At 28.8% G+C, this 27317-nt stretch overlaps 4 protein-coding genes across 6 annotated transcripts; 2 read left to right on the top strand and 2 right to left on the bottom strand.

Moving 5' to 3' along the window:
• Positions 1–6449: 6449 nt before the first annotated feature.
• EXPA1 (alpha-expansin) lies at positions 6450–8935 on the top strand. Of its 2 annotated transcripts, XM_012713337.3 has the most exons (4): positions 6450–6575; positions 6691–6831; positions 7307–7598; positions 8096–8866. In XM_012713337.3, exons 2-4 carry the CDS (start codon positions 6696–6698, stop codon positions 8403–8405), a joined length of 738 nt encoding a protein of 245 aa, XP_012568791.1. In that variant the 5' UTR covers positions 6450–6575; positions 6691–6695; the 3' UTR covers positions 8406–8866.
• Positions 8936–9990: 1055 nt separating this feature from the next.
• LOC101513339 (uncharacterized) lies at positions 9991–13035 on the bottom strand. The gene is made up of 5 exons (XM_004491763.4): positions 12943–13035; positions 12521–12724; positions 11346–11584; positions 10861–11009; positions 9991–10656 (listed from the first exon to the last, which is right to left on the bottom strand). The coding sequence occupies exons 2-5, from the start codon at positions 12700–12702 to the stop codon at positions 10444–10446; spliced, it is 783 nt and encodes a 260-aa protein (XP_004491820.1). The 5' UTR covers positions 12703–12724; positions 12943–13035; the 3' UTR covers positions 9991–10443.
• Positions 13036–17594: 4559 nt separating this feature from the next.
• LOC101513012 (pentatricopeptide repeat-containing protein At5g39680) lies at positions 17595–21561 on the top strand. Of its 2 annotated transcripts, none has more exons than XM_004491761.4 (2): positions 17595–20400; positions 21054–21561. In XM_004491761.4, exon 1 carries the CDS (start codon positions 18099–18101, stop codon positions 20208–20210), a length of 2112 nt encoding a protein of 703 aa, XP_004491818.1. In that variant the 5' UTR covers positions 17595–18098; the 3' UTR covers positions 20211–20400; positions 21054–21561. The 2 variants fall into 2 exon arrangements, with proteins under 2 accessions (XP_004491818.1, XP_027188790.1); XM_027332989.2 differs by having other exon boundaries at positions 21037–21561.
• Positions 21562–22240: 679 nt separating this feature from the next.
• LOC101512691 (probable calcium-binding protein CML46) lies at positions 22241–23045 on the bottom strand. Its single transcript, XM_004491760.4, has one exon. The coding sequence runs from the start codon at positions 22900–22902 to the stop codon at positions 22300–22302; it is 603 nt and encodes a 200-aa protein (XP_004491817.1). The 5' UTR covers positions 22903–23045; the 3' UTR covers positions 22241–22299.
• Between the last annotated feature and the right edge of the window lie 4272 nt (positions 23046–27317).

Raw genomic sequence — 27317 nt, 5'->3', positions numbered from 1 at the left:
ATTAGTTCAAACTACTTGTGAAATCATTGCTTGTTATATCTCCTACAAGACCTTCACATTCCACATCCTTCACAAAAAATTGTGTTATGAAATTCATATTGCTTCAAATCTTATTTTTCACGAAGGTACTAAATTTATTAAAATTAATTGTCATGTTGTCGGAAAAGAACTTTAAATTAGACTTCAAATTTTTTATATTGTTTCTATTTCTAGTCTTTATTTTTAAGTTTTATCTTTGTTATGCTAAATTTCATTTTCATAATAAGCTCTCTTATGTCGAGACCTTGTTACATTAGGTGATCTTAGTATTAATCTCAAGGTGATAGGAAATAATTAAGACCTTTAATTTTTCTTTTCTTTTGTAATTTTCTTAGTCATTCCAATATTTAAAATATGATCAAATACGATTTTAGTTCCTATAAATATACCATATTTTATTTTTATTCATTCTAATTTTTTTTTTCTTTCAAATAACGGTGCCTCAAAAGAATTTCATAAAAATTTTGAATGACTTTTTACATGCATGTTTAGAATGTTATAAGAATTTCTCTCATACTACTTTATAATTTTTTAACAAGGGAATAGTTAAATATGATTTTTTTAAGCATTTGGCGCTTAAAGACTCATATTTAATTAATCGCTAGTTAAAAAATTCTAAATTTTTGTAGGCGAGATTTTTATAATATGCTTAACATGTCTACAAATAGTCGTTCAAAATTTTAATGATATATGCACATGAGTTATCTTTTAAACATGACCAAAATTATTGACATAAAACATTTGAGCGACTATTGTTTGATGAATTTTTTTAGAAGATTTAAATCGAAAAAATAATATATATATATATATATATATATATATATATATATATATATAAAAAAAATGCAATAGTATTTTTTTATCATTTATGATGTATCATATTCAAACTCAAAATATATTATTTAAATTAATAATATCAATATTTATCAATTAAGTTATAATTTAAAGACTCTCCTAAGTAAATTAAATAAAACTCTATCCACCAAAAACAAAACTAAAAATTTAGGTGACGTAAATCCATTAGTGAAGACTATTTACTTTCCGGTCATGATTTAATAAATAATAGTATTAATTATTAGATCAAAGTGACCCAAAAGTGACGACTGATGAGACCATGGTAACATTCAAAGACAAACAGAAGAAAACTTAATTCTACTATTGGATACTTTTGTTTTAGTTGAATCTTTCTATTTGTGGGACCAAGTCAAGCACATAGATTCACCTATGTAGCAAGTAGCAAATAATAATAAAAATGAAAATTTATCTCTCTCTCAGAATATATATATATATATATATATAAGGAGCATATCAAATAAAAAAAAAAAATTTACAATGAGATGGTTAAAATTTTGATCACAATTATACATAGATGATTAAAATATTAAAAAAAAATCATTTAATTTTTAAAGTGATCATATGTTATTTGAATAACTCTTAATCATGATCATCTATGTATAGTATAGTCAAACACTTTCTTATTGTAAAACTCCTTTATATTTTATATATATATATATATATATATATATATATATATATATATATATATATATATATATAAACTACACATGTACACATTATTTAATCTCAATTGTCGATTTAAGATTAATCGGTTAATAGAAATATTATAATTTCACCAAAAAAATTTAAATAATTTTTATTATTGATTTAAATTCGGACAATCAAAATCAATAAATATATCACGTAGCGTTGAAATCAAATTACTATAGATTACACTAGGCTATACGTTATAAATTTTTTAGCAAGTTGAATGAAGAAATAATAATAATAATAATTTCAAAATTCCACATGATTACCATATGTCCTTTCACAACTACAAGAAATCTTCTTGTGTTCAAGCTGTCATCTTAAAGACTTATAAATTGACAATAAGGCCCACCCAAAAGTTCAATAAATATGCTTTTTCTTTATCTCTCTGGTATCCAATATGTTGTTTAGTTAATGGATATATACCTGATTTCCATCAAATCCCTACTATGGTACCACATAATTAAAGTAACTATAATCTTCAAAAATTATATACATTACTAATTGACCATTGACCATAGCATATATGATTAACAGTAGAGCACTGATCACGGGAGTTTATTGAATTTAATTCAATAGGTGACAATGCTCTAAATTTCAATGACATGTAGTGCTAACAAACTTTGTTCTTTATGCACAATTATGAAAATGCGACACTTATTCTAACTCCCTAATTATCGATCTTGATGTAAAAGATAAAAGTGAAATACACTATCTCTTATTATAAATTTTGTTTTGTAATTTTAGTTTATTTAGTGGATCCATGTATATATTTTCTCTTCCATCTATAATGATTAATTTCTTTTAAAAAATAATCCTAAAATAAATAGTGTTGTCAGTTATAAATTTAATATTAGTTATTTTTTTTTCAATTCTACCATTCAAATAAAATATTTAACATCACTATCAAGTTAGTGTCTTCTCCAAAATCTTACAAAAAAACCAAAACTAAAGCTTTACCCTAACACAACCACCCTTTTTTTTCTTTGTCTTGCTTTCTTTTTTATATTCATCCACTTAAATAGAGATATTTTGGAGTCAATTTTTGGCTCGAAGATCTATATTGACTATGAATGGATTAAAATGTTGGATATATAAGAGAAGTGACTCATTTACTCATTGTCTTAAGATTTTTTGTGGAGATATGGTGTTAGAGTCTCTTGTACATCATGAAGCATTTGACCTGTTGTTAATCATGTACCCTCGAACTCTCTAACAAGTGGTATTAGCGCTCGATTCAGCTTGGTGGGGGAGCAGGAAGGAATCTTGGTGTATTGGATCGTTGTATCAAAAGTATGTCTGACGGTGTAGTCATGAGACAAGTCCTGTTGGTAATAACTGTGGTTCAAGTATAGGATGTGAGAGACTCACACTTGAAGGAGAAATTGTTTGGTTCAAGTGTAAGTGGTTAAGTCTCACATTGACTATGGATGAGTTAAATGTTGTATATACTAGAGTGAATACCCGTATACCTAAAGTCATAAGGTTTTGGGTTGAGATGTGGTGTCAAAAAATCTCGTATGGTCTTGAAGCATTTAGGATGTTGTTGCTTCCCACACCTTCGGGTCCCGAACATGATGTTTGTGGTTCATATTGGCAGACCAATTCAATGCTTTTTAAATTCAGTTAATGACTTAGTTGTCAATGCTACATATTCAGAGACATAAGTATTCCAGTTACTTTAATTATGTCAAAACATTTGTAGACATTTTACAATTATATGGTATTAACTTGGATGTTGTGAGTTTGTTCACATATTTGTCCTTTTTAGTTGTAAATGACTTTGAAATTGTGTTGTCTTCGTTGTACTCTACTAATTTGAATGAATATATTTTTGTTAGTAAAAAAAAGTTAATGTCTTCTTATTTACATGTTGAGGATTTAATTTATATATACTTACAGTTTAAAGAGTTTTTTCACTGTCAGTCAATCACAATTGCTAGTTCATTAGAGATATTTGACTTTTATCATAACTACTTCTAAAATTATGCTCATAAGTGGTTGTAATATGTCAATAATGTAAATTTTTTACACTATGCATGTCAATTAAACTCTTATGCCAATAACGAATACACCAATATTTGATAAAGATAATTTAATAAAAATATAATATTTTCTATTTCATTTATATATTTTTGTTAATATGTGTGAAATAGTTAAATAAGTCATTCATTAACATGGGAGTATTTTGTATATAGTCAATGTTAGTAATTAAAATTGTTAATATTATTAATATTTTGTTGTGGATAGAAATCGAACCTGCGAGATACTTACTATTCCACCCCTTATATTATTCCCTTCAGCCATCAAATCAACCTTATATTCCGTTAAAACATATTAGTTAAACAAATTATTATAACAAACTGATTAATATGTTTAATAGAATGTAATTATATTTTTGCTACTAGTATTTTTGATACGGCTAAATAGCATTTGGAGTCCTTTAACTTAATTTCAGTTAATGTTTTAATCATTTATCTTTTTTTTCCCCAAGTTGATCCTTTATTTTAATTTTAAGTGACAATTTGATATTTTATGTTTTAAAATGTTAACAATGTTATCTTTTTTTTTTTTACAAAAATTCAAAAAATTCATCAAAATTTTCAAACAAAATCCATAAAATTAATTATCATCTTTAATATAATGCAAATTTCATCAAATGCATAACTCAAATATTCGAATAAACTCATAGTTTCATCTCCAACAACATCAAATTCATCAAATAAAGAATGAAAATATGAGTTTATTTAAAGATTTAAGTTATGAATTTGATGAAATTTGTATTATATTGAAGATGATAATTAATTTTATGAATTTTGTTTAAAAGTTCTGATTAATTTTTTGAATTTTGATAAATAAATAAATAAATAAAAAAATAACATTGTTGACATTTTAAAACATAAAAGATCAAATTGTCACTTAAAATTAAAATAAATAATCAATTCAAAAAATATATATAAAAAACTAAAACTTTAACTGAAATTAAATTAAGGAACTATATTGCTATTTAGGTTTTTTTATACGACAACTCAATAAATTTATCAAAATTTGAATGAGAAGTTATTACATTACTTTCTAACAAACAAAAAAAAAAGTTATTATTATTACTTAGAAAGTATATATGTAAATTTAAAAAACGCCAAAAGATACTATATAGTGATGTCTTGTCTTCCCTTCCCATGTGAAATTAAAGTAGCTAGATTGTGTGAGCTAGACCCCATTTCAAAATTTGTGAGATCTCAAAACACTCTGCCGACGAAATCAACAAATCAAATTAAATGGTCAATATCAAATTTTGCATAGTTTATTTACAATCTTATACGTACATCTAAATTGGATTGAAGTTAGTTAACTATTACAATGGCTTAAACACTAACTAGACATGTCTTTCTTTTTATTTTATTATATTTTATTTTATTTTTGTGATTAAAAATTTATACGAGTTGAATTTTGAGAGTTCACCAAAATTAAAAATAATATTAAGACTCAAAGAGTGTTGACGGAAATATATTTACATATTACTTATATTACTTATGCAATTTGAACCTTCTAGGACATTTCCTATACACATGACATTTGAGCACGAGTTAGCTCCCTATACTTATAACACATTTTATTTGTTTGTTGGCTAAGTGTTTGTGTGGTGTGTTGTGAACTTGTGAGTTTATTAATTAAGAAGGTACTTGTGTCTGCAGATATGAATAAATTTCACATGTTTCTATTTAATGGTTAAGCAACCTTGCATGCATGCCAGCCAAACATATACTATTCGAATCTCAAATTTATTATTGCATGAAATTTATTAATTTATGATGGTATAAATATTTGTATAAAATTATACTATATGAACCACCAATAACAAGGTTGCTTTATATGAAGGGATCCAGCAATAATTTTAATAGAGTATTTGTACGGAGCAATATGGTCCTATAGTACTTGCATAATTTATTTACTTCACTTTGTTTGATGTTTTAAATAAATCATTGAATCTAAATGAGGAAAAGGTTGAAATTAAAGAATATATATATTTATCATAGTTCATATATTTGTCTAGGTAAAACAAAGATAGGAGAAACAAAGTGAAAGATAGTGTTTGTGTGATTATGTCACTTTGCAATTTATAGTTGACAAATGACTTTCATCGAATCCAATGTATAAATGCCACTCACAAGAACTTTTTATTTGTTGTTATCTAATAAAATAGTTGTATTTCAATAAACTTTAAATCAATACCATGAGGTTGACATTTTTTATCAACAATATTTCACCCTGCATTTATTTTAATTACATATTTTAATCCAAGAGAATAATAGTAAATTAGATTTGCCTTTCTTATGCAATATCAGTTAAGGCATTTTAAACTCCATTAATTTAATTTGAGACAACAATTTAGAAATTTAAAAAAATGATATTTTATTTACTTTTAAGTAGATATTTGATCAATGTCAACAATTTTATCTCTTTTTAAAGATCGAACAATATATAAAAATACAAACTTTAATTTTATAATCTAAAATTCAAGTTTAAATACAAATTGTCTAATCTCTCGAATGAAAATTCACATATATCTTTATTATACAAATGTAAGAAATTTTCAAGAGTACAAATTCGTGTCTTTTTTTTTACTTAGATTACAAGATGTCAAGATTTTACCATATTTATTCAATCATTCGCATATTCATGCTGTTGTGAATTTGAAATGACCGAATAATTCACATTTCAACCGTGTATATTTAAATCTACTTTACCAAATTAATGTATAAATCGTTCCATTAAAATGAGACGATTGAGATTTTATAATTGAATAAATACGGTAAAATCTCGACTATGTAAAAAAATTAGTACTACAAAAGAGTACGCACACAGTTTTGAACATTGACATGGTCCCAACAGCTCAAGTGTGTCAGTTTGTCTGTCAGATTAGATCACAACTGACCTCTATTTATTCCTTTCCAATTCCCTTTCCATTTCCACAAACAACACCTTTCAAGGTTCATCATATTCTTCTAACAATTCTCTTCTTCTCTTTCTTTCTTTTTCTTTCACTTGTATTAATAATAAGTGCTTTAATTCTTGTAACTAATAATGCTGCATTTATTTATGTAGGAAAAATGTCTCTTCTTGGATTTATTCTTCTTGGAATTTTTCTATACAAAGTTTCACATGTAAAAGGACATGGTGGTCATGTGAGTTGGATTAATGCTCATGCTACTTTCTATGGTGGAAGTGATGCTTCTGGTACAATGGGTATGTATTTATGCTGTGCATAAATAAATGTAACTAAATTTTTTTGTTAGTAATTAGATTTATTATGTTCGAATTGACTTATTTAAATTTATCTATTAATATAAATATATATAAGACTATTTGAAAGAGATTATAAAAATAGAGCTTATAATATATCAATAAGGTGTTCTCATCTTATTTTCGTAAGTTCTAAAAGATGGTTAATCGAGACAAATTTATAATTTATATGAAAACGCTTAATTAAACTGTTTATTTAAATATTTTCGCTCTAAGGTTTTTCATTTGCTTAATAACTTTTCTATATATATAAATTGTGAAAATAACTTATCTCCTGTATAACTTATAGAAATAACATATAACTTATTTGAAGATTGTTTCACTTTATTTTATGTTTTTTACAAAATAACTTATATATAAGTAGTTATATGATAAGAAGTTGATTAAATATAAGGTTTATAATTAGCTTGAATTGTAGGTGGAGCTTGTGGATATGGAAACCTATATAGCCAAGGTTATGGAACAAATACAGCAGCATTGAGCACTGCACTTTTCAACAATGGATTAAGCTGTGGTGCATGTTATGAAATTAAATGTGTGAATGATCCACAATGGTGTATTGCTGGTAGCTCCATTGTAGTTACTGCCACTAATTTTTGTCCACCTGGTGGTTGGTGTGACCCTCCAAATCACCATTTTGATCTTTCTCAACCTATTTTTCAACAAATTGCTCAATATAAGGCAGGGATTGTGCCTGTTGCTTATAGAAGGTAACTTCACTTTTTCATTTTTATTTCTTTGCTCTATTATATTTGAACAAATTTGGTTTTGGAAATTTAATTTGGTTCAAAATTTAGTTTGACCTAAAATGATTGATGTTTTGATGTATTTTATCCAATAATAAATTTCGCGTAAAATTGTGTAATTTTTTTAATGTAATGCAAAAGTTACTTTATAATAATATTTTAAAAATCGAACCAAATTGGATGATTCGACCAATTGAACTGTGAACTAATAATGTCTTTGATTTGGTTATTTGTGTGGTTCGACCATGGATTCGTCTTGATTCAAGTTTTTTAAAGCAGTTGAACTATGACCTAGAAGTTTTGTTGGTTCGATGTTTAATTTAGTTTTCAAGTATTTCTAGTCAAATCGAGGTTTGAAGACAATTAATTTTGAGCGACACTTACCAAATAAATTCTTAAAGTATTTGCTGCAAAACCAAACATGAAGTTGATAATTTTATTTTTGATTTTGGCTTTTGTAGGGTAAGATGCAGGAGAAAAGGTGGAATAAGATTCACAATCAATGGTCATTCTTACTTCAATTTAGTACTTGTTACTAATGTTGGAGGTGCTGGTGATGTACATTCTGTGGCCATCAAAGGTTCAAGATCTAGATGGCAAGCCATGTCAAGGAATTGGGGGCAAAATTGGCAAAGTAACTCTTACCTTAATGGACAAAGTCTTTCCTTTGTAGTCACCACAAGTAATGGTCATAGTGTGGTCTCATTCAATGCTGCCCCATCTAGTTGGTCCTTTGGGCAAACATACACCGGAAGACAGTTCAACTATTAAACAACTTTTAATCAATATTTTAAAAATCGAATTGGATGAACTGTAGATCAATACCATCTACAGTTTGGTTATTTAAAAGTTTTATTGTAGTTTTGTTCTGGTTCAAACAATTTAAAATTATTGAACCATGACTCAGGTGTCTCGTTGGTTCGATGTCCGAATAGGTTTTTAAAATATTGACCTATTATTCAACATTGTTTAGTAATAATAGTAGTTCAATTCTCAAGATTATTACATTTGAAGAATTAAAATGGTAAAGTTGTAGTTGAGTAATGTGTAAATGTATTGTTAGTGTTGGGCTACATAGAAGATTGTTTAGCCCTTTTTATTTATTTATATGTATTTTGACTTTTCTATTTGGCAAGCATTTGCAGATGATGTGCTGGCTTAATTTATGCTGTGCCTCAGCAAATGAGATAATTGCCATGTTAAGAAAGATTAATGTTAAAGAGATTGTTGAATGTGGATTTGTACTTTAATATTTGGTGAATGAATGTGAAAGATCATATGCTTTTCTTGCATGATAAAAAGGAGGTGCCTAATTTTAGTTGCATTCCTAAAAATGTAATGGACACATGAGTGTGATCCATTTGGCGTGTTTGCTCTCTTGTGAACCTAAAGTTATTCTTTTGTATTTGTAACTATCATATGTAATAGAAAATGCTTTGAAAAAAGTGTTAATAAGATTTTTATCATAGAATAATCTATCAGAATAAAATGTTAATGTTCAATTACATAAACTATTTATCTGAGATAACTGAGATTTATTTAAAAAAATTACTTCTTTCGACAAATATTTTTGCATCCGCACCGGTGCTTAGAGATCGAATCATCAATCAAATATTTATGGAACAAGTACCAACCACTTGCACCCACTAGTGATGGTACAATCTTTTGTTAGATCATAGTGTTGGATCAAAATTAGAAATATTTGCTCTTGAACATGACATGTTCAAGGTTCTGGACATATGAGGCGATCACCTAAGAGACCTAATTTTCTAGAACCTAAAAAAAAAAACTTATACTCTTAAAAGATTGTATGTATTGTTAATTTAAATTAATAAAATAAATTTTAATGTGATGATTTTCTTATATAATTTGTATTCTTTAGCTATATGCTGTCTTAGCTATATGATTTTCTACAAATTTTGATTTTTTTAGCTATATGCTGTCTTAGCCTTTTTTTTTAAATCTTTTATTTTAATTTTATATTCTTCTTGATCTCTTATAACTTTAATAATTTCTATTGCCCATTACTAAACTATTATATTCTCATTTTATCTGGATTTCCAAACTTCTCCACTCATCTATACTACTCCACAGTGAAATATCACTTCTCCTTTTGATTCTTTTTCTACTCTGTTTTCGTGCATATATATTACAACAAACCATAGTTAATATATAGTACTGTTCTCTGCACATGTATTGAATCTAAAATCAGCTTTAAAAGTGTCTTCTTGAATCTATGAATGATGAAATTTTCAGCTTAAACTCCAACTAGGCCATGGCAAACTTCCACACTAAAACAGAGATATGCATTTAAACAATGCCAAATCTAAAAGTTGTAGAATAAAAGGTATTGGACTTATAACAAAAGATCAACTTAATAATTATAATGATATTACAACAAATAAAATTATACAGAAAAATCTAGTCATCTAAATAAGAATAAGATACTAGTTGAAAATTCAGAATGAAATAAAGACAATATATATTGCCAAAAACATTTGAAATATTCTACCAAAAGAATAAGCAACAAAATTTTGTCGGAAAAAATTGATAAGATAACAATTTAAATTTCATCAGCACTCAACTTGGGAAAGCAAGTTCCTCGACAGCATCCTTCTTACCCCATTGATGAATTTTATCTTGTGTATTGCTTATAAGTGTGCGTTTGTTTTCACAATGACACAACCGTTATTGCGCGTTCAAGCAGAAGCTTCACATAGTAGCTTTAACCCTATCGCATGTTCAACATCTTTGCACCGCAAAAACAAACAGGTGTTAAATTGTGGTCGGTTCTTATGTAACTATGTTTTCAAGTTTGAATAATTGAAGCTTCTTGAATTTCCTGATCTGTTAGTAGCCTAGTAGAATGAACATACTCAGAAACAGAATGAATGTTAATGGACTCCAAGCTAATAGGAATTACAGAAAACTCGGCTCCAATTGCCTTTATAGTTCTCTCTATGAATTCTGATCTTGGTATATGCTCCTTCATTCGACAAACAAAATCCATGTGATCTCTTGTCTGCATCATAGCAATCAAATGTGAGCATTGATTGATAAACAAGTGAAGCAAATAATCTCAACACTATTTGAGTTTGATGATATCTGGAGACAATAATTCACTTCCAAATTGTACACAAATGCACAAGAATCTAGGAATCATAAAGTATATTAACAAACTATTAACTCCAATGTAAAGAAACGAAATATCAAAATATAAACTTACCGATCGATACTTGGGAGCCTTTGCAGGTAACTTGAGATAAGACATGTTCTGGCCCCCATAATCCCATAGAAAAGACGTGTGGTGTATCCACCGGTGCTTGGTTATAGATTGAGCATTTCCACCAAACTTACGATCACCAAACACATAATCTTTGAGCACAAAGGAAAAAAAAGAATTGGATCAGAAATTCATCACAACATTCATGAAACATAATGAATTTTAAACAAAGATGTGAAATGAAATGAACCAATGGAAGTGCCAAAATAAACTATACAGTATACAAAAGTAGACAGAAATGTAGAATTCCATTGTTTTGTATGCTTTTTATAAATAAAAAAGTGTTAATGGGGAAGATAGGAAGAGATTTATCACCATTGAATTAAGAACAACTCTGCAGTAAAAATTTATGTGTACATATAAAACAAAAAATGAATGGTCCTAGAAATATTGTAAAAAGATCTTGAAACAAGACTCAATCAATATACCATTTTCACGAAGATGGAAATCGGCAAGCCCTTCAAAAACTTTACTGTACAATAGGCCACTCCACGACATAATGGGACGGGGAAAGGGTTGAACATTTGGAACAGCATCTTTATTGCATATCAGCGTAACGAATATAGTGTCATGGTCAACAACAACAGTTCCTCCCCCAGTAAACCTTCTGATGACGGGTATATGATCTCGCAACACAGGCTTGACTTCAACAAGTTCTGAAAGTTTCCTATGTAAAATATTCCACATTGAGAGGGAGGGAATGAAGGAGGCATTACTTACATATAAAGAAAATAAACAAGTGGCCTCTAGAATGTAACATTCATTTCCTAGATACAATTATTATCTAAATAATCTTGGGTATTTTTCATACTTAGGAATGCTGGGGAATGCAGCATTCCCAGAAGCCAGAAGTGATTTCAGGAAAATGGCCAAGATAATTAGGACTTTAAGTTCAATGAACCAAGCTTATTATTAAAAAAATAAAAAATGTTTCTAAGAACTTAAGTCTCAAATGGATTCTTAGCAAGTAAACCACTAGGGTATTGCCCAAAATAAAACACGATTAACAAACTCAGTTGTCATTAGTAATTTATACATCCATTTTTAAGTTTAACAAACAGCAATATGGTACAAAATCAGGAAAAGAATTAGACTATAGGACAGAAATCAACATTTCATTCTTTACAGTTTTCACATGTGCACTAGATTCTTAGACTCCTGTCAATGTTGTCATTTTTGTTCAAATTTCGCTACACAGCAATGCTACAGCACCACCTTAGCCATGATTCTAAATTGCATCCACAATACTAAGGTTTTCAATGCCTCCACAATGGCATCACAATTACAATTGCAGCCTCATTTGCTACAATATCAAGGATCACAGTGTAATCACAACTACAATATAGAATAATGCTATAGTGGCTATTTGACACTATCTTGTACTAAAACAGGGTATCCCAGAACAATAGTAATTTGTTCAAATTTCAGAACGCCACAATGCTATAGCCGCTAATTAACAACAACACTGCTCTAGAGGACTATTTCATGGAATCATACCAAACAAATTGAAAGAAAAACATATGGTAAAGAAACATTACTAAAACAAAACTGGATTGTGATTCTTAAACAGAACAACATATTTCCAAAGAAATAAAGAAAGTACCCGGATAAGCCCATTACAATAGCAGGGGAATTGGTTCCATCGTTAATAAGACACCAATTATCTGAACTTGTTCGAAGTAACCGTTCTTCTAAACGCAATTGCTCCAAAATTGGCATTCCTCTTAACCTAACAAGTTTCATCAATGGAATCCCCGCTTCTCTCGCTTTCCCCAACATAGTCATAATTATTCAACCCTTTTTTCTTCTGCAATTGAATTAATTAAAATCATTAGATAAATTATTATTAGTGAAAAAAAATGAAGTTTTCTACCGTAATAACATAAAAAATAAAAATAAAAATAAAAAGCTATGTTGTTAATTGAGGAATCGCGGTGCGAAGTGGATATTTGATGGGACGTGATTCTTGTTGTTAGAGGTGGCTATCGCGGCGGAAAGTTGTGCTACTGGAGAGGAGAAGAAAACCTGATTATAGCGGCGGCCGACGATTAACTCTGGATGCGTTTTCCGGTCAGTTGAGTTCAGTCTGCGACTGGATTTTTTTAGGGAACAGCTCAGTTTGTAAAAATAATAATAATATTTTTTAAAAAAAAAAAAATAATAATAATTTAAATTTTTAAATTTTTTTTTCGTAAATATAACAATTTTTAGTTTTATTTTTTAAAACTTCATTACCTAATATTAGAAAATTTTATTTTTGGTATTTAACAAATGTACGTTACAAAGAGAAAAATATTAATTGATTAAAGAAAACATAGACTAAAAGTTTAAATATGTTTTTGTTTACATAAATATAAAAGTTTTCAGAGTTTATGTCTCTAAACATTATTTATTTGGATTTCATCTCTATATTATCTTAAAACTTTATTTTATCTTTGATCTTTAATGCGTTACAAACAATAATGTGTATACTTATTTTATTAAAAATAAGAATATAAATTATTTTTATTTGTTATTTAAATATTGTTTCAGTTAAATTTATTTAGAATAATTATTTAAATTTATATTCTAATTGGAGTTTGTAAACTTAATTTATTATAAATAAGTATTTTTATTTGTTATTTAAATATTGTTTTTGTTAAATTTGTTTATAATAATTATTTAAATTTGTATTTCCATTGAAATTTGTATACTTATTTTAGAAATGAGTATACAAATTATTTTTAGTTGTTATTTAAATATTGTTTCGGTTAAATTTATTTAGAATAATTATTTAAATTTGTATTTTCATTTGAGTTTGTATACTTATTTTATTAGAAATGAGTATATAAATTATTTTTATTTGTTATTTAAATATTGTTTCGGTTAAATTTGTTTAAAATAATTATTTAGATCTGTATTCCACAGTTTCCTCTCTTTGTCGACTCACGTTTTTGTAACGTTCATTTGACGTTAAGCACCAAAACTAAATTTTTTAGATATTGCAGGGATGAAATTCAAACAAATATTTTTCAGATACTAAAATTGAAAAATCTTATTTTTACAAGGACCAAAATTATATTTAAATATTTGGTTCATGTTTCCCTTTGTCAATTAACGTTTTTTGTAACATTCATTTGACGTTAAGGACTAAAAATAAATTTTTCTGATTACAAGGATGAAATTTAAACAAAAAATTTATAGACTAAAACTAAAAACTATTATATATACAAGGACCAAAAACATATTTAAACCAAATATTTTTCTCTTCCAATTGTATCTTTCATTTTTTGAGAAAAAAAATTATATAATTTGTTTAAACTATTTTTATTGCAATTTCATTTTATTTTATCAATGTAATAATTGTTTTTTTCAAATAATTATATATAAATGTGCAATCTCTATTTTCATTTTGATAAAAACTAATAACAATAATGTCAAGATAAATGCTATAAATTTTTTGATTCATTACTAAGAAATGTTTTGATTGTCGATTATTTGTATTAATAAATTATTATTTTTTAGTTTTTTGATTTAAAAATATAAGTTTTTTATTCTTGGTTTTTTATGAAAGAATGAATGTTCTTCGACTTTATTTTTTATCATATATGTGACTTTTATTATAATTTAGTGATTTATTTTAAATGATTTAAATTAATATTGAATAGAATTTGAATTTAAACAATTATTTATAAATTTATTTATCTTTGGATTGTACATTAGGAGTGGGAATAGGTCAGGTCAGACCAGACTTTGAAAGGTCTGAGTCTGACATAAGATTAATTTTTTAGGCCTAAGCTTAGCATACGGCCTATCATAGGTTTTTTTTTTCGGTCTGGCTTGACCGTTTTAAAAGTCTGGCCTGACCTGGAAGTCTATTTAAAAGTCTTATTCATATTAAAATATTTAAATGCTCTACTCATATAAGATGATGCTCTCCACATACCAATATCAATGTACATATCTATATATATTAAACAAAAAATAATTTTTCTAAAATGTACATACTATATATATTAAACAAAAAATAATTTTTCTAACAAAATAATTTTTTAAAAATCTTAAACAAACAATCCTTTAAACCCTAAAACATAATTTTTTGTTTCAAAGAATAGATTTTTTTTTTCTTCTGAAACAAAGGCACCCATTATTACATCTAAAAACAAATATGGAACAACTACTGAGTTATTGAATAATTGAATGCCTGCCGAATATGGAACGACTACCAAATATGGAATGACTACCGAATATAGAATCACTACTGAGTGATTGCCTAATCGATAGAATTTAAAATAGGAAATAATATTATTAATATAATAATATAAAAAAATAACATTAATAAATATTTAAATAATATATATGTCGGTCTGTCAGGCCTAATAGGTTTTTTTATAAGGATGAGTCTGACCTATTTAAATAAATAAGCTTTAAAAATAGCTTGAGCCTAGCCTTTTTATTAAATAGGTCATGTCAGGTCAGACCATAACTATGCTAGACCATAGGCCCCTGACGGACGGCCTAGCCTATTCTCATCCCTAATTGTACTATAGATTATTAAGGTTTTTTTTTGTTGAAAATTATATGATTAAACCTAAAAAAATGTATCATTTTTAATATGATTGTTATTGATATTTTAAAAACAATAACATGCATTCAAGAAGTATTTTGATTATGGGTCTTGGTTTATGGCCTCTACAATTTGAATTCAAATTTGGCTCCCAACCGAACTCTTACGAAAAATATTTATAGTCATTGACATCTTTGAAAATTATCTATAATGAATACTAAATGAATATTTAATGAAATGAGACTGGTTTCAGATTTTGTTTTTTTGGATTGAAAATCAAAACTTTGCGACATTATTGTTAAATGTAATTCAAATTGATTTGTAATTAGTTAGAATATGGTTAGAAGTTAGTTATAATATAGTTAGAAGTTTGTTAAGTTTGTTGTAATTGATTCAGTAGAAAATTGTTTCTATAAAAGCTTTCAAAATCAAGAACAATCTGCAATGCTTAACCGATCATTCTCCATATTGATAATCAATCTCCGTTTTCTGAACTTTCTGTTTTCTTCTCTTTTCTTCTCAATTTTAATTCCTCTCAATTATACAACATGCTCCAACAATTGGCATCAAGAGCTTGGGTTATAATTCTTGGGAAACACGAGTGCAAGTGTGAGGGGGAATCAAAAATTGGGAAACACAAATGTCAGTGAAAGAAAAGAAAGAAGACATGAATGGAGGAGGGTTTCCATCGAATCAGCTAATTCTGGATGGGAAAAACTGGGAGAGGTAGTCTGTAGCAATGAGATCGTTGTTGGGAGCTCAAGAAGTGTTTGGGACTGTTCAAGATGACTATGAACAACTTGGTGCGAATCCAACAGAAAGACAACAAACAACTTTCAAAGATTGCAAGAAAATAGATTGCAAGACATTGTTTTACATCCAAAAAAGTGTGGATTCAAACAATTTTGAAAGGATCTCAAAGGTATCTACATCAAAAAGGGCATGGGATATCTTAGTGAAGTATAACACGAGTGGTGAAAAAAATTAAGAAGATCAAACTTCAAATGCTAAGAAGAAAGTATGAGTTACTACAAATGGAGAATAATGAGAATGTGACTGACTATTTCAATCGAGTGCAAATAATCACTAATAAGATGAAAGCCAATGGAAAAGTGATGACTGAGGTGGTGATCAATGAAAATATTCTAAGGACACTAACACAAAGATATGATCACATAGTGGTGGCAATTGAAGAATCAAAGAATCTTGATACAATGAAGTTGGAAGATCTGCAAAGCTCCCTAGAAGCTTATGAATTAAGGGTAAAAGAAAGAGGTGAGGCACACACACAAACACAGGCACTACAAGCTCAGATCAACAAGAAGTTCAATCAAGATGGAGTAAAAAACAAGAAGTGGAAGGGCAAGTCAAAATGGCACCAGAAACAAGATCAAGATAAGGAGGCTGGAGGTTCAAGAAGTCAGCAAAACAGTGATAATAAAAACAAGAAACCATCTGGCAAGAAGAAGTTTGACAAAATGAGGGTCCAATGTTATAATTGTAAAAAATATGGACATTTTGCAGATCTGAGCTTGAACATATAAGTTTTATTTAGCACGTGGAGGTTCCTGAAGCCAAGACCACCTTCATTTTTTGGTTTGCAAGTCACCCCAAGAAATTAGGTGATATTTCTTATTTTATTCAGTGCTACTCCATATGAAATTGCGATAAAGTAATTTAGCTTCCTCACAAAATAGATGTTGGTATCTCCACAATTTGCATAACATAACCCATAATGCTAGCAAGGGACGACTGGGGTAAAGTAATCCTACCTACAAAATGAAGAGAATCAACTTTTCAATTAGTAAGTTTATACTTTATCCAATTAAGAATAAATGAGAAAGATTGTTTATACTTTATCCATAAACACTCAAAGATAATGTCCAAGATTATGAGTTTGATCAATTCCCAAAATGTTGCTTATGCTATCGGTCGAGACCATGTTTATCAAGAATAAAGGAGAAAGATTGTTTATTGCTTACGTAAATTGTAAATAATAGTACACAAACTTAAATCATGTATCCTTACTAGATCTATTTTCACGTACGAAATGCAATTTAAGAAATTATAGACGGTACACATATACAATTCATGGACACCTGAATTGAGTTTACGTCTGCAATAAAATTGAATTATTTCCATACGTAAACTCAATGCAATACCTTTGTGATGTGAGTTCATGCGGTTTTCCTGAATTCAATTCACATAGTTTAAAGAATTAGACAAATAAATAAGGCGCGGCAATTGTCGATATAATTTTGTAGCTGACATTGCAAATAATGTATTTTTGATTGCATACCACCACATGCATTGAGACTATTATTTTAAATGAATGATATGATTTTCCTAATGCCAAAAAACAAAAGGTAGCCGATTGCTACATGCCGTCGAATCAACCCTCCTCTGCCGGAGCCGTCGCGGGAGCCAGATCACGACACCGCGTAGAATTTACATATAAAACGGACCCTACTGAAGCTGAAATCTAAGTACGGAAAAACAAATTACTCATTGGGAAAATTTGTCAAACACCTTGCACTCAATACAAATTTCTTTTTCTATGGCGTTTAAATCTAAAAATGCAGTATATATCCACTCATTTTAGTAACTGAAACAGTACAAACAAAGTATCAGAGCTATGTTGGCTTTATATTCCAAACATCTTCCATCTCTTGAAGAACTCTTCAAGCTCTTAAAACTCTCTGCTGATGCTAAATTTCTAAACTTTGGCAAAACCATCCATGCCCAGTTCCTAATTCGCAACCAATCTTCAAACCAACATCAATCCCACATCATTCAACTCAATTCCCTCATCAATCTCTATGTAAAATGTTCCCAACTCCGTCTCGCGCGTTACCTATTCGACGAAATGCCCCTTAGAAATGTCGTTTCTTGGAATGCTTTAATGGGTGGTTATTTGCATAGTGGTGAACACTATGAAGTCATTTCCCTCTTCAAAAAAATGGTTTCGTCGTTCGAAAATGGTTGCCCCAATGAGTATGTTTTTACCACTGTTATTTCGGCTTGTGCTAATAGTGGGAGAGTTTTCGAAGGGATGCAGTGTCATGGTTTTTTGTTCAAGTTTGGGTTTGTTTGTCATCACTACGTGAAAAGTGCACTTGTTCATATGTATTCAAAGTGTTTTCATGTGGACTTAGCATTGCAGGTTTTGGATATTGTTTCTATTGGTAGTGGTGAACATGGTGGTAATAATGACGCCTTTTGTTATAACTCTGTGTTGAATGCGCTTGTCGAATCGGGGCGTTGGGGAGAAGCTGTGGAAGTTTTGGGGAGGATGGTGGACGAACGAGTGGTTTGGGATAATGTTACATATGTTAGTGTCATGGGACTTTGTGGTCAGATTAGAGATTTGCGATCCGGTTTGCAAGTTCATGCGCGGTTATTGAGAGCCGGTTTATTGTTTGATGTATTTGTTGGTAGCATGTTGATAGACATGTATGGAAAATGTGGCGGGGTTTTGAGTGCAAAGAAAGTTTTTGATGGCTTGCAAAATCGGAATGTGGTAGTATGGACAGCCCTCATGACTGCTTACTTGCAGAATGGTGATTTCGAGGAGAGTTTGAATCTGCTTACGTGTATGGATCGAGAAGGTACTGTGATGGCCAATGAATACACTTTTGCAGTTTTGCTTAATGCTTGTGCAGGTATAGCGGCACTCGGACATGGTGATCTATTGCATGCTCGGGTTGAGAAGTTAGGTTTTAAGAATCATGTCATTGTAAGGAATGCTTTGATAAATATGTATTCCAAGAGTGGCAGTATTGGTTCTTCATATGATGTGTTTTTTGATATGAAGAAACGAGATATTATCACTTGGAACGCTATGATATGTGGGTATTCACATCATGGACTTGGTAAACAAGCTTTACTAGTGTTTCAAGACATGGTGTCTGCTGGAGAATGTCCGAACCATGTAACCTTTGTCGGGGTTCTATCTGCATGTGCTCATTTGGCCCTTGTACAACAAGGGTTTTACTATTTGAATCAAGTGATGGAACGTTTTAAGATCGAGCCGGGATTGGAGCACTACACGTGCATGGTTGCGCTTTTATGCAGAGCTGGTCTGCTTGAAGAGGCCGAGAACTTCATGAAGACAACACAAGTGAAGTGGGATGTTGTTGCCTGGCGCGTTTTGCTTAACGCTTGCAATGTTCGTCGAAATTATAGCTTGGGGAATCGAATTGCAGAAACTATTTTACAGATGGACCCTCGTGATGTCGGGACGTATACATTGCTATCGAATATGTATGCCAAGGCAAGTAGTTGGGACGGTGTCTCGACTATTAGGAAAATGATGAGGGAAAGAAATGTTAAGAAGGAACCTGGAGTAAGTTGGCTTGAGATAAGAAATGTTGTCCATGTGTTTGCTTCAGAGGGAAGCAATCATCCAGAGTCTATTCAAATATACAAGAAGGTTCAACTATTGCTGGAAATGATTAAGCCACTTGGATATGTGCCATATATTGAAGCCGTGCTGCATGACGTGGAAGACGAACAGAAGGAAAGTTATCTTAATTATCACAGCGAGAAGCTGGCCGTAGCATATGGCCTCATGAAAATACCTTCTCCAGCACCGATCCGCATAATTAAAAACCTTCGTATTTGCGATGATTGTCACACTGTTGTAAAACTAATATCAAAGGTCACAAACAGGCTGATAATTGTTCGAGATGCTAGCCGGTTCCATCATTTTTGCGACGGGACCTGTACTTGTGCCGACCACTGGTAGCATTTTCACAAGTTGTATGGTCGTGACTTTTTGAAGTGACCAATTAGCAATGCATACACTAGAGCTTAAGAATATCAAGCATAGTCCAATGTTGTTAAATAGCAGCTATAACACTATAGCATGGCGGAATTTCATTAGATCACTATTTTTAACACTTCAAATGATACTGAGTTCCCTTCAGAAATGATAGGTATAAGATTTGATTCCTCTGTCTTGTTCATTTCCTTTTCATTCTGTTCCCATTTAAAGGAAAGAAAATTTAGAAAATCAGAAGACTCAAAATCGTCACATTTTATCCACCTTATAAACAAGTCTTCAAACATGTTTAAGCATTGTAAAGGGAATTGTAAATTTTTCTGTTGCCTTCATAAATTGAGTAGAGTAATAAATATTCATGTCTTTCTGTATTTCTGCATTGAAATCCTCATCAGATGTATTTACTTGTTCCCTGAATTTAAACTTAAGCGGGTATACATTATTTTTTCAGTGTAGCTTAGTATATGAACCTGTATTTTATTGAAGTTTCGAGTTGTACTCCCATTTTATTTTTTAGTCAAATTTCTGTCATAATTTCATGAAAGTTTTCCACCAGCTCTAACTGCACAATAAGGCTTGCCACCTTGGGAACCTTATAGTTTCTTATGGTGATTTTGAGCATGCAAAGTGTAGCATTTGCCTAAATATATACCATGATGTTGTTTCTGTTGCTACATGTCTTCATGATTTTTGGTATGAGATGATAGCCTTTTTCATCATTTTTTCAGCATTGTAGTTCTGCTTACTTCATTGACTTTTGCTTGAATATCTGTATCTGTGACACTAACAGCAATGGTTGCTTCTCAGAGTGGTCAAGGAGAACTACACGAACCAGTAGAAGAGCAGAAGAACCAACAACCTTTGTTAGTTGACTTTGATCCCAATTTTGATGATGAAATTGATGAGCTAGAGAAGCAAAGATTTGAATTAAGCCAAAGAGAAAGACATTTATATCAATGATGTTAATGGTGATAAAAGGAAGCATTTGCCGCTCCACTCAACCAATACTCCATAATGGTCATGGATTCAAAATTTTGACCGTTGGATCAAGATCAGACTGTGCAAAAAATAAATCTAAAATACCAAACTTCAAATCGGGGTCATCCAATCATGATCCTACAAGCACTGATCTGCTAACTACATGAATGCATCAGAGTCCGACTGCATACAATCCAAATGCTCTGACACATTTTTTTGTTTTGAATTGTCAGTTAGACAAAGCACAGCTCTTGTTTAGCATTATCAAGTTCTTTTTTCACCAACATATGTAAAAAAGTTTGATTATGATAATGAAAATGTTTACTTCATTTGATCAGACAACTATCAAGTCACTTCTGAGAAAATGCAACTACAGTTACAATCATCATTCCACTCTAGAAAGTGTCATAACTGTAATATATTAGCCACAGTTGTTCTTCCATATGAACACTACATATTGAAAAGGTTTCCACAGCCATGCATGAACTCATCATTATTATTATTTTTAGGCTAAAATACATGTTTGCCCCTCAAGTTTCACAATACGGCGATTTTGGTTCCCCTAGTTTGAAAATAGCAATTTTGACCTTTAACTTAATATTTTTCGCAAAAGTTTGCTCCCCTTATCTAACTTTTGCAAAAGGGATAAAGTTGAGGGACCAAAATTGTTATTTTCAAAATCGCTGGATTGTGAAACTTGAGAGGTCAAAAGTGCATTTTAATCTTATTTTTATAATTTAAATTCAGTGAATAAGTGATTGCATTCGAAGAATAACACTGTATGATGAAGATCAAATTATTAACATCTCTCTAAGTAATTGTGTTTGTTTTTTTGGATACAGTTTTTTAACTTGGTCTTCAAAAGTGATTATGGTCACCATCAATAATATATCCTTCTAGAGAATTTAAAATTATGGCTTACAAAACTTTGAGATGACATAAATATTTACCATTCAAAATTTATATTTTTCAATATTTTTGTTTGATTCTAGTATTGATGAGATAACATTAGGATATGTCAAAATAAACTGATATATATATAAATATAACCTTAAATAAAGGGTAAAAAAACAAATCAGCATAATCTATTTTCCATGATTTTTACAAACTCAATGAAATCAATTCTTCCATCTTGATTTTCATCAAAGTTCTTGATCATCTTCTGACAGTTCTGAACTTCTAAACCTTCCTTCAATCCCAAAATACACATAACTCTCTGCAACTCCTCTGCATCAATAAAACCATCTTTGTTCTCATCAAAAACATCAAAAGCTTGTTTCACTTCCTCCAAACTTGGTTCTTGTTCCTCAAACAATTCAGAAAGTTCCTTGGAGCCATATTTCTCATCAAGTTCCTCACTTTCTGATCTGCAAAATATTCCCATTTTTTCCATCACTATTTTCACTTCATCTCTCTCAATCTCTCCACTTTCTCTTCTGATATTTGACTCAGTTTCTATGATCTTTTCCTCTCTTATTTCATCTGAGTCTTCAGAATAAAGTTGGCAGAGAAGTAAAAACCGAAAACTCGAGAAAAACTTGTATATCCTGATGAAGAATGTGGAGTATAGGAAAAACTCTATTAGACCAAACATTGTTGAACTTGAATTTGAGTTGATATCATCATTCTCTGATGTTTTCTCCTCTGCAATAAGATACACAAATTCACGAAAAACCATGTTTAATGATATACTAAAAAAAATATATAGATGATGAATATGTAGAATTCTTTGATCCTTTGTACAAGGTGGTTCAAAGTGTTTTAAATTGTTATTGTTATTTAATTTATGAATGAAAAATGTTAATGTGGTTTGAAAGGTTGATGAAGGGTTGGTTATATAATTCAAGAAAAATGGTCAATTTTGAAATGTAAAGGAAGGTGCATGACAAGTTCATTTTTTTAGAGACGGTGGAAATAAAATTAAATGATGGCTATAATAATATTATTTTAGCATGGCCCTAATAATAATAAAACTTTTCTGTGTAGTTTTTCTTCCTTTAATTTTACTCTTCATGTAAAATGTCTTATTTATAATTTTATTATTTATCAAATCAAATAATTGAATTTTTTATAATATATATAAAGATGATATCAATTTTGACTAAAAACAAAGATGAGTCCAATTTTTATGTAATTTTTTATTTATAATTTTACTCTTAATTTATTTCTTTTTGAATTTCACCCTTAATTTTCTTTTTTTTTCTAAATTTCACCCTTCTTTGCCAACCATACACTAAAACAGATGAATAAAAAATTGATTCTGTCCGCATCCCAGTAATAACAAGAAGAACAATCATATTAGTGAATGAACATGTAAGGTGTTGTCACTATAGTATCTGAATATATCAAAATTGTAAATATATTTCTAATATCTTTTTTGTTGGTAATTTTATAGATTAAATTGATCAACAAAAAATAAATTTAAGAATTAAGTTGATTAACTAAAAATATATTCGATAATCAAAACGAATAATAAATTACATATTAAAATATTTATTTTTTAATTTTAATACATTTAAATATTATTATAAGAGTGTCTCACATATTCTAAGGACGAAAATGGTTGTTTCCTTTAAGAATAACAAAAGCATGGTTATTTCTTGACAATATCAAAGGAAATTTCCTGTTCTCTAAATTCCAAGTGATGTGATGTGTCTGTTAGGTTGTTCTATGGTCATGGTCATGTTGGCCTGCCTTTTTCTTGTCTGTTTCTGCTTTGATTCTGTCTTCATATATTTTCATATAAACATGGTTTCACAAATTTTCAGTTGTTTCCTAGAAGTTGTGCCTATAGTTGCGACCAAGTCATTTTTCCACTTACTCTCTCATATGAACATATTATATAAGTTAGGATCATTTCATGTCAAACTTAGTTTAATATGAGCTTCTCATAAACAAAAAAACTTGGTCCTACTTTTGTCGTTTATCATAAATTTCTTTTATAGTTCAAATCATCGTAATAATAATCGTAAAATCACTTTGATTAATAAAAAAATAAATTTAATTATTTTATAATTTTTATATATGTTAAAAAATATATAGTATATTTAATATATGTATTGTATATAAATATTATTATTTTTTGTGAGGAAGTGTATAAATATTCTTCAAATATTATTTTATAGTGTATATGTTTAACTTTGATTTTTCATCTCTTAAGACATAAATAGTATTAATTAAGAGTATCTTTTAAGATGATGATGAGAATAATAATAATAATAATAATAATAATAATAATAATAATAATAATAATAATAATAATAATAATAATAATATTTGTAGTAATATGAAGAAATAAATATTAAAGAACAATTTTTTTCTAAAAAAGAATTGTACTTTAGGGACAGATATAATAGGATACATTTACTGATCCAATTAAGACAAATAAAAATTTTGAAGGTTTCAATGTGAATTGGGATTTTGTTTCATGTTCTTTCTTATTATTGGCACCAAGAATTAGACCCTAGTATATATTTTTCTTTTAATTTTTGGCTATCAGAAACAAAATTGGAAAAATATATGTACGGACATCATAGCTGCAAAATATTTAATATAATTAGGACGGTTTTAAATCCAAGATAATTTTATCTTTTGTTTATATATTTAATATGTGTGATTGTGAGATCCATCCTTTGACTAATTAAAAAGACAAACTTGAGAAAATGAAAGAGTAGTTGTGTTAAAAAAAACAAAAGGGGTTGTAATGAAATTTTAGAGGTTCCCTACCAGAATTTAAAAAAATAAAAAAAGAATAAAGAAAATATATTTTTATTACTAAGCCAAAACAATTAGAATTGTTACTTTTAGAGGTTCGTGCAAGGCATGAATGTCATTTTCCTAGTAGAAACATCCCACCGAAATGAAATGAAATTTAATGACAAGCATTTTCTATGAAGCTAGTGAGTTTACTTGTTGTAAAGTTAAGAAGAAATTTGTGAAGACATGAAGAACGTGTCATGTGCATTAGTTGTCGTGAGTCTTTGGTTTTTCCCTTCAGTTCATCCTAGGGCCTTTTCGATGACATTCAGTTGACCAAACTAAAAACATATTTGTCTTATTATTTGAACTCACTAAAATCTGACACATGTTTAGATCTCGTATATTAAAATTTTAAGTTGTAAGTTTAAAAGATAAATATATAGAAATTTGTAACCACAACTGTAAAAAGCGGATAAATTAGTTTAAAAATTGCATGTGTTTAAGAGATAGGAAGTTATGTGCATAAGATATTGATTTTGTTTGTATCTTTGAAAAATAAAAAAATAAAAAACTAAATCTAAAAGAAAATTAAACTCAAACGGATGAAAAGTATGTTGATTTGGTTACGTTGAATCAAGTTATATTAATAAAAATTAAGATATTTATTTTAAAATATAATTTTTTTAAACATTAAATTTTTTTTATACTATTCAAACAATTACGCAAATACTTTTTAAACTACAATAAAAAAAAATATAAATGATTAAAAAAACCTTAAATATAACACATATTTAAGATAACACTACAGATATAGTCTAATGATTATATATAGATATTGGTGATCAATTTTAAATGAAGTGAAATTATACTCAAATCAACAAAGATTTAGTTTATTTGGTTCGATTCAAATAAAATTCAGACACACACAAAAAATCAATTTAATTGATTTCGATTTTTTTTTAGTTTATCAAGATTATTGGTTTGATTTTTATATCTCTTGACAAAACTCAACACTTACAATTAAAATTAAAAAATGTAATATATTTTTCTAATTAATTTTTTTTAATTATTTTATAAGTTGATTTTATTAAAAAAAATTATTAGAAATTTTGAGGTAGTTGTGGTTAGCATGTGTCCTCACAAAACTCCACCGGGACACATATTAATGGATATAGGTGTCAAATTAAAGGTGAAAAAAAAAATAGTTAAAATTAGTGATTTTCCAATTGTAAAGTTCTTCGAATTTCTTTAGGGTTGTGTATTTGTCTTCTTTTTATTTTATCATTAGATGAAGTGTTTTTTTTTTTTTCAATTGGAACTCCTAGACTTCTAATTTGCCTAATAATCAAATTAGTACTAATATGGTATATAGATAAGGTCAAATATATCTCTGATTTTTTTTTATTTAAATATGTCCCTGATTTTTTAACTTCATTTCAAATTTAAAAATTTTGTATGCAACTAATAGTTTGATTTAGTGGTAAAAAGACATATATTAAATTCTATATGTTACGAATTTGATATCTAGTATTGTTATTAGAGGAAAGGTCATATACTTTGGACGGGGACATCTACCCTCACCAACAAAAATTATCATTAATAGTAAATTTAATATATTTAAATCAATTTTTGTGTGTTATTGTTATCCCAACTGTACGATCCCTTAGATCTAATAAAAAATGATCTCATTCTATTTTTAGTATTGTTATTTCTTCCAAATGATTTACTAAAAAAGAGAAGAATCCATAAAAATAGTGTTTGACCAATTAAAAATTTGTTGACTATACAATGGAAGAGTAGGTGGTTATAAGTTCTCAGTGTTATTTTTTTTTACATATCATTCTTATCTTTTTTGCAAAGATATATAGTAAAAATTAATATTTTTCTTTCATCTTTTATTATGGTAAAAACTAGAATTTATGTGGTGAATTTTCAAGAAAAAATTAATTTAAAATTCAATAACAAGATATTTTTCATTTTAAATAAATAGTATAGATACTTTTAGTTTCTTCTTTTCCAACCAAGTTTCATCATTAGTTCAAATATAAACCAAGGAGTTACTTGAAATCTCTTTAGCAAGAATAAGTTAGATGAGAATAGACAAATCAATTGATTTAATTGATAAATAAGTTTTTTAAGAATGGTAACAACACATTATTTTAGAGAGTATATAGTTAGTTTGGTGGTTGTGGGAGAGAAAGAGACCAGAGTAATAAGGAGGTTGAATCTTCAGTCATTTTCCTCATCAAAATATTAATAATCTTAATTACATTTATTAATCACACTAATTAAACCATATAACCTTTACTTAAATTTGGTGGGATCAATATGGTATAAAAAATAGTATGTTAGATATTACAGGAAAAAATGTGTTACTAATTATATAAAAAGAGC

The sequence above is a fragment of the Cicer arietinum genome, chromosome 3, assembly GCF_000331145.2.
Source record: "Cicer arietinum cultivar CDC Frontier isolate Library 1 chromosome 3, Cicar.CDCFrontier_v2.0, whole genome shotgun sequence".
NCBI classification, from domain to species: Eukaryota; Viridiplantae; Streptophyta; class Magnoliopsida; order Fabales; family Fabaceae; genus Cicer; species Cicer arietinum.
The sequence above is the reverse complement of the archived record's forward strand: the minus strand, read 5'-3'. Positions and strand labels throughout refer to the sequence as shown.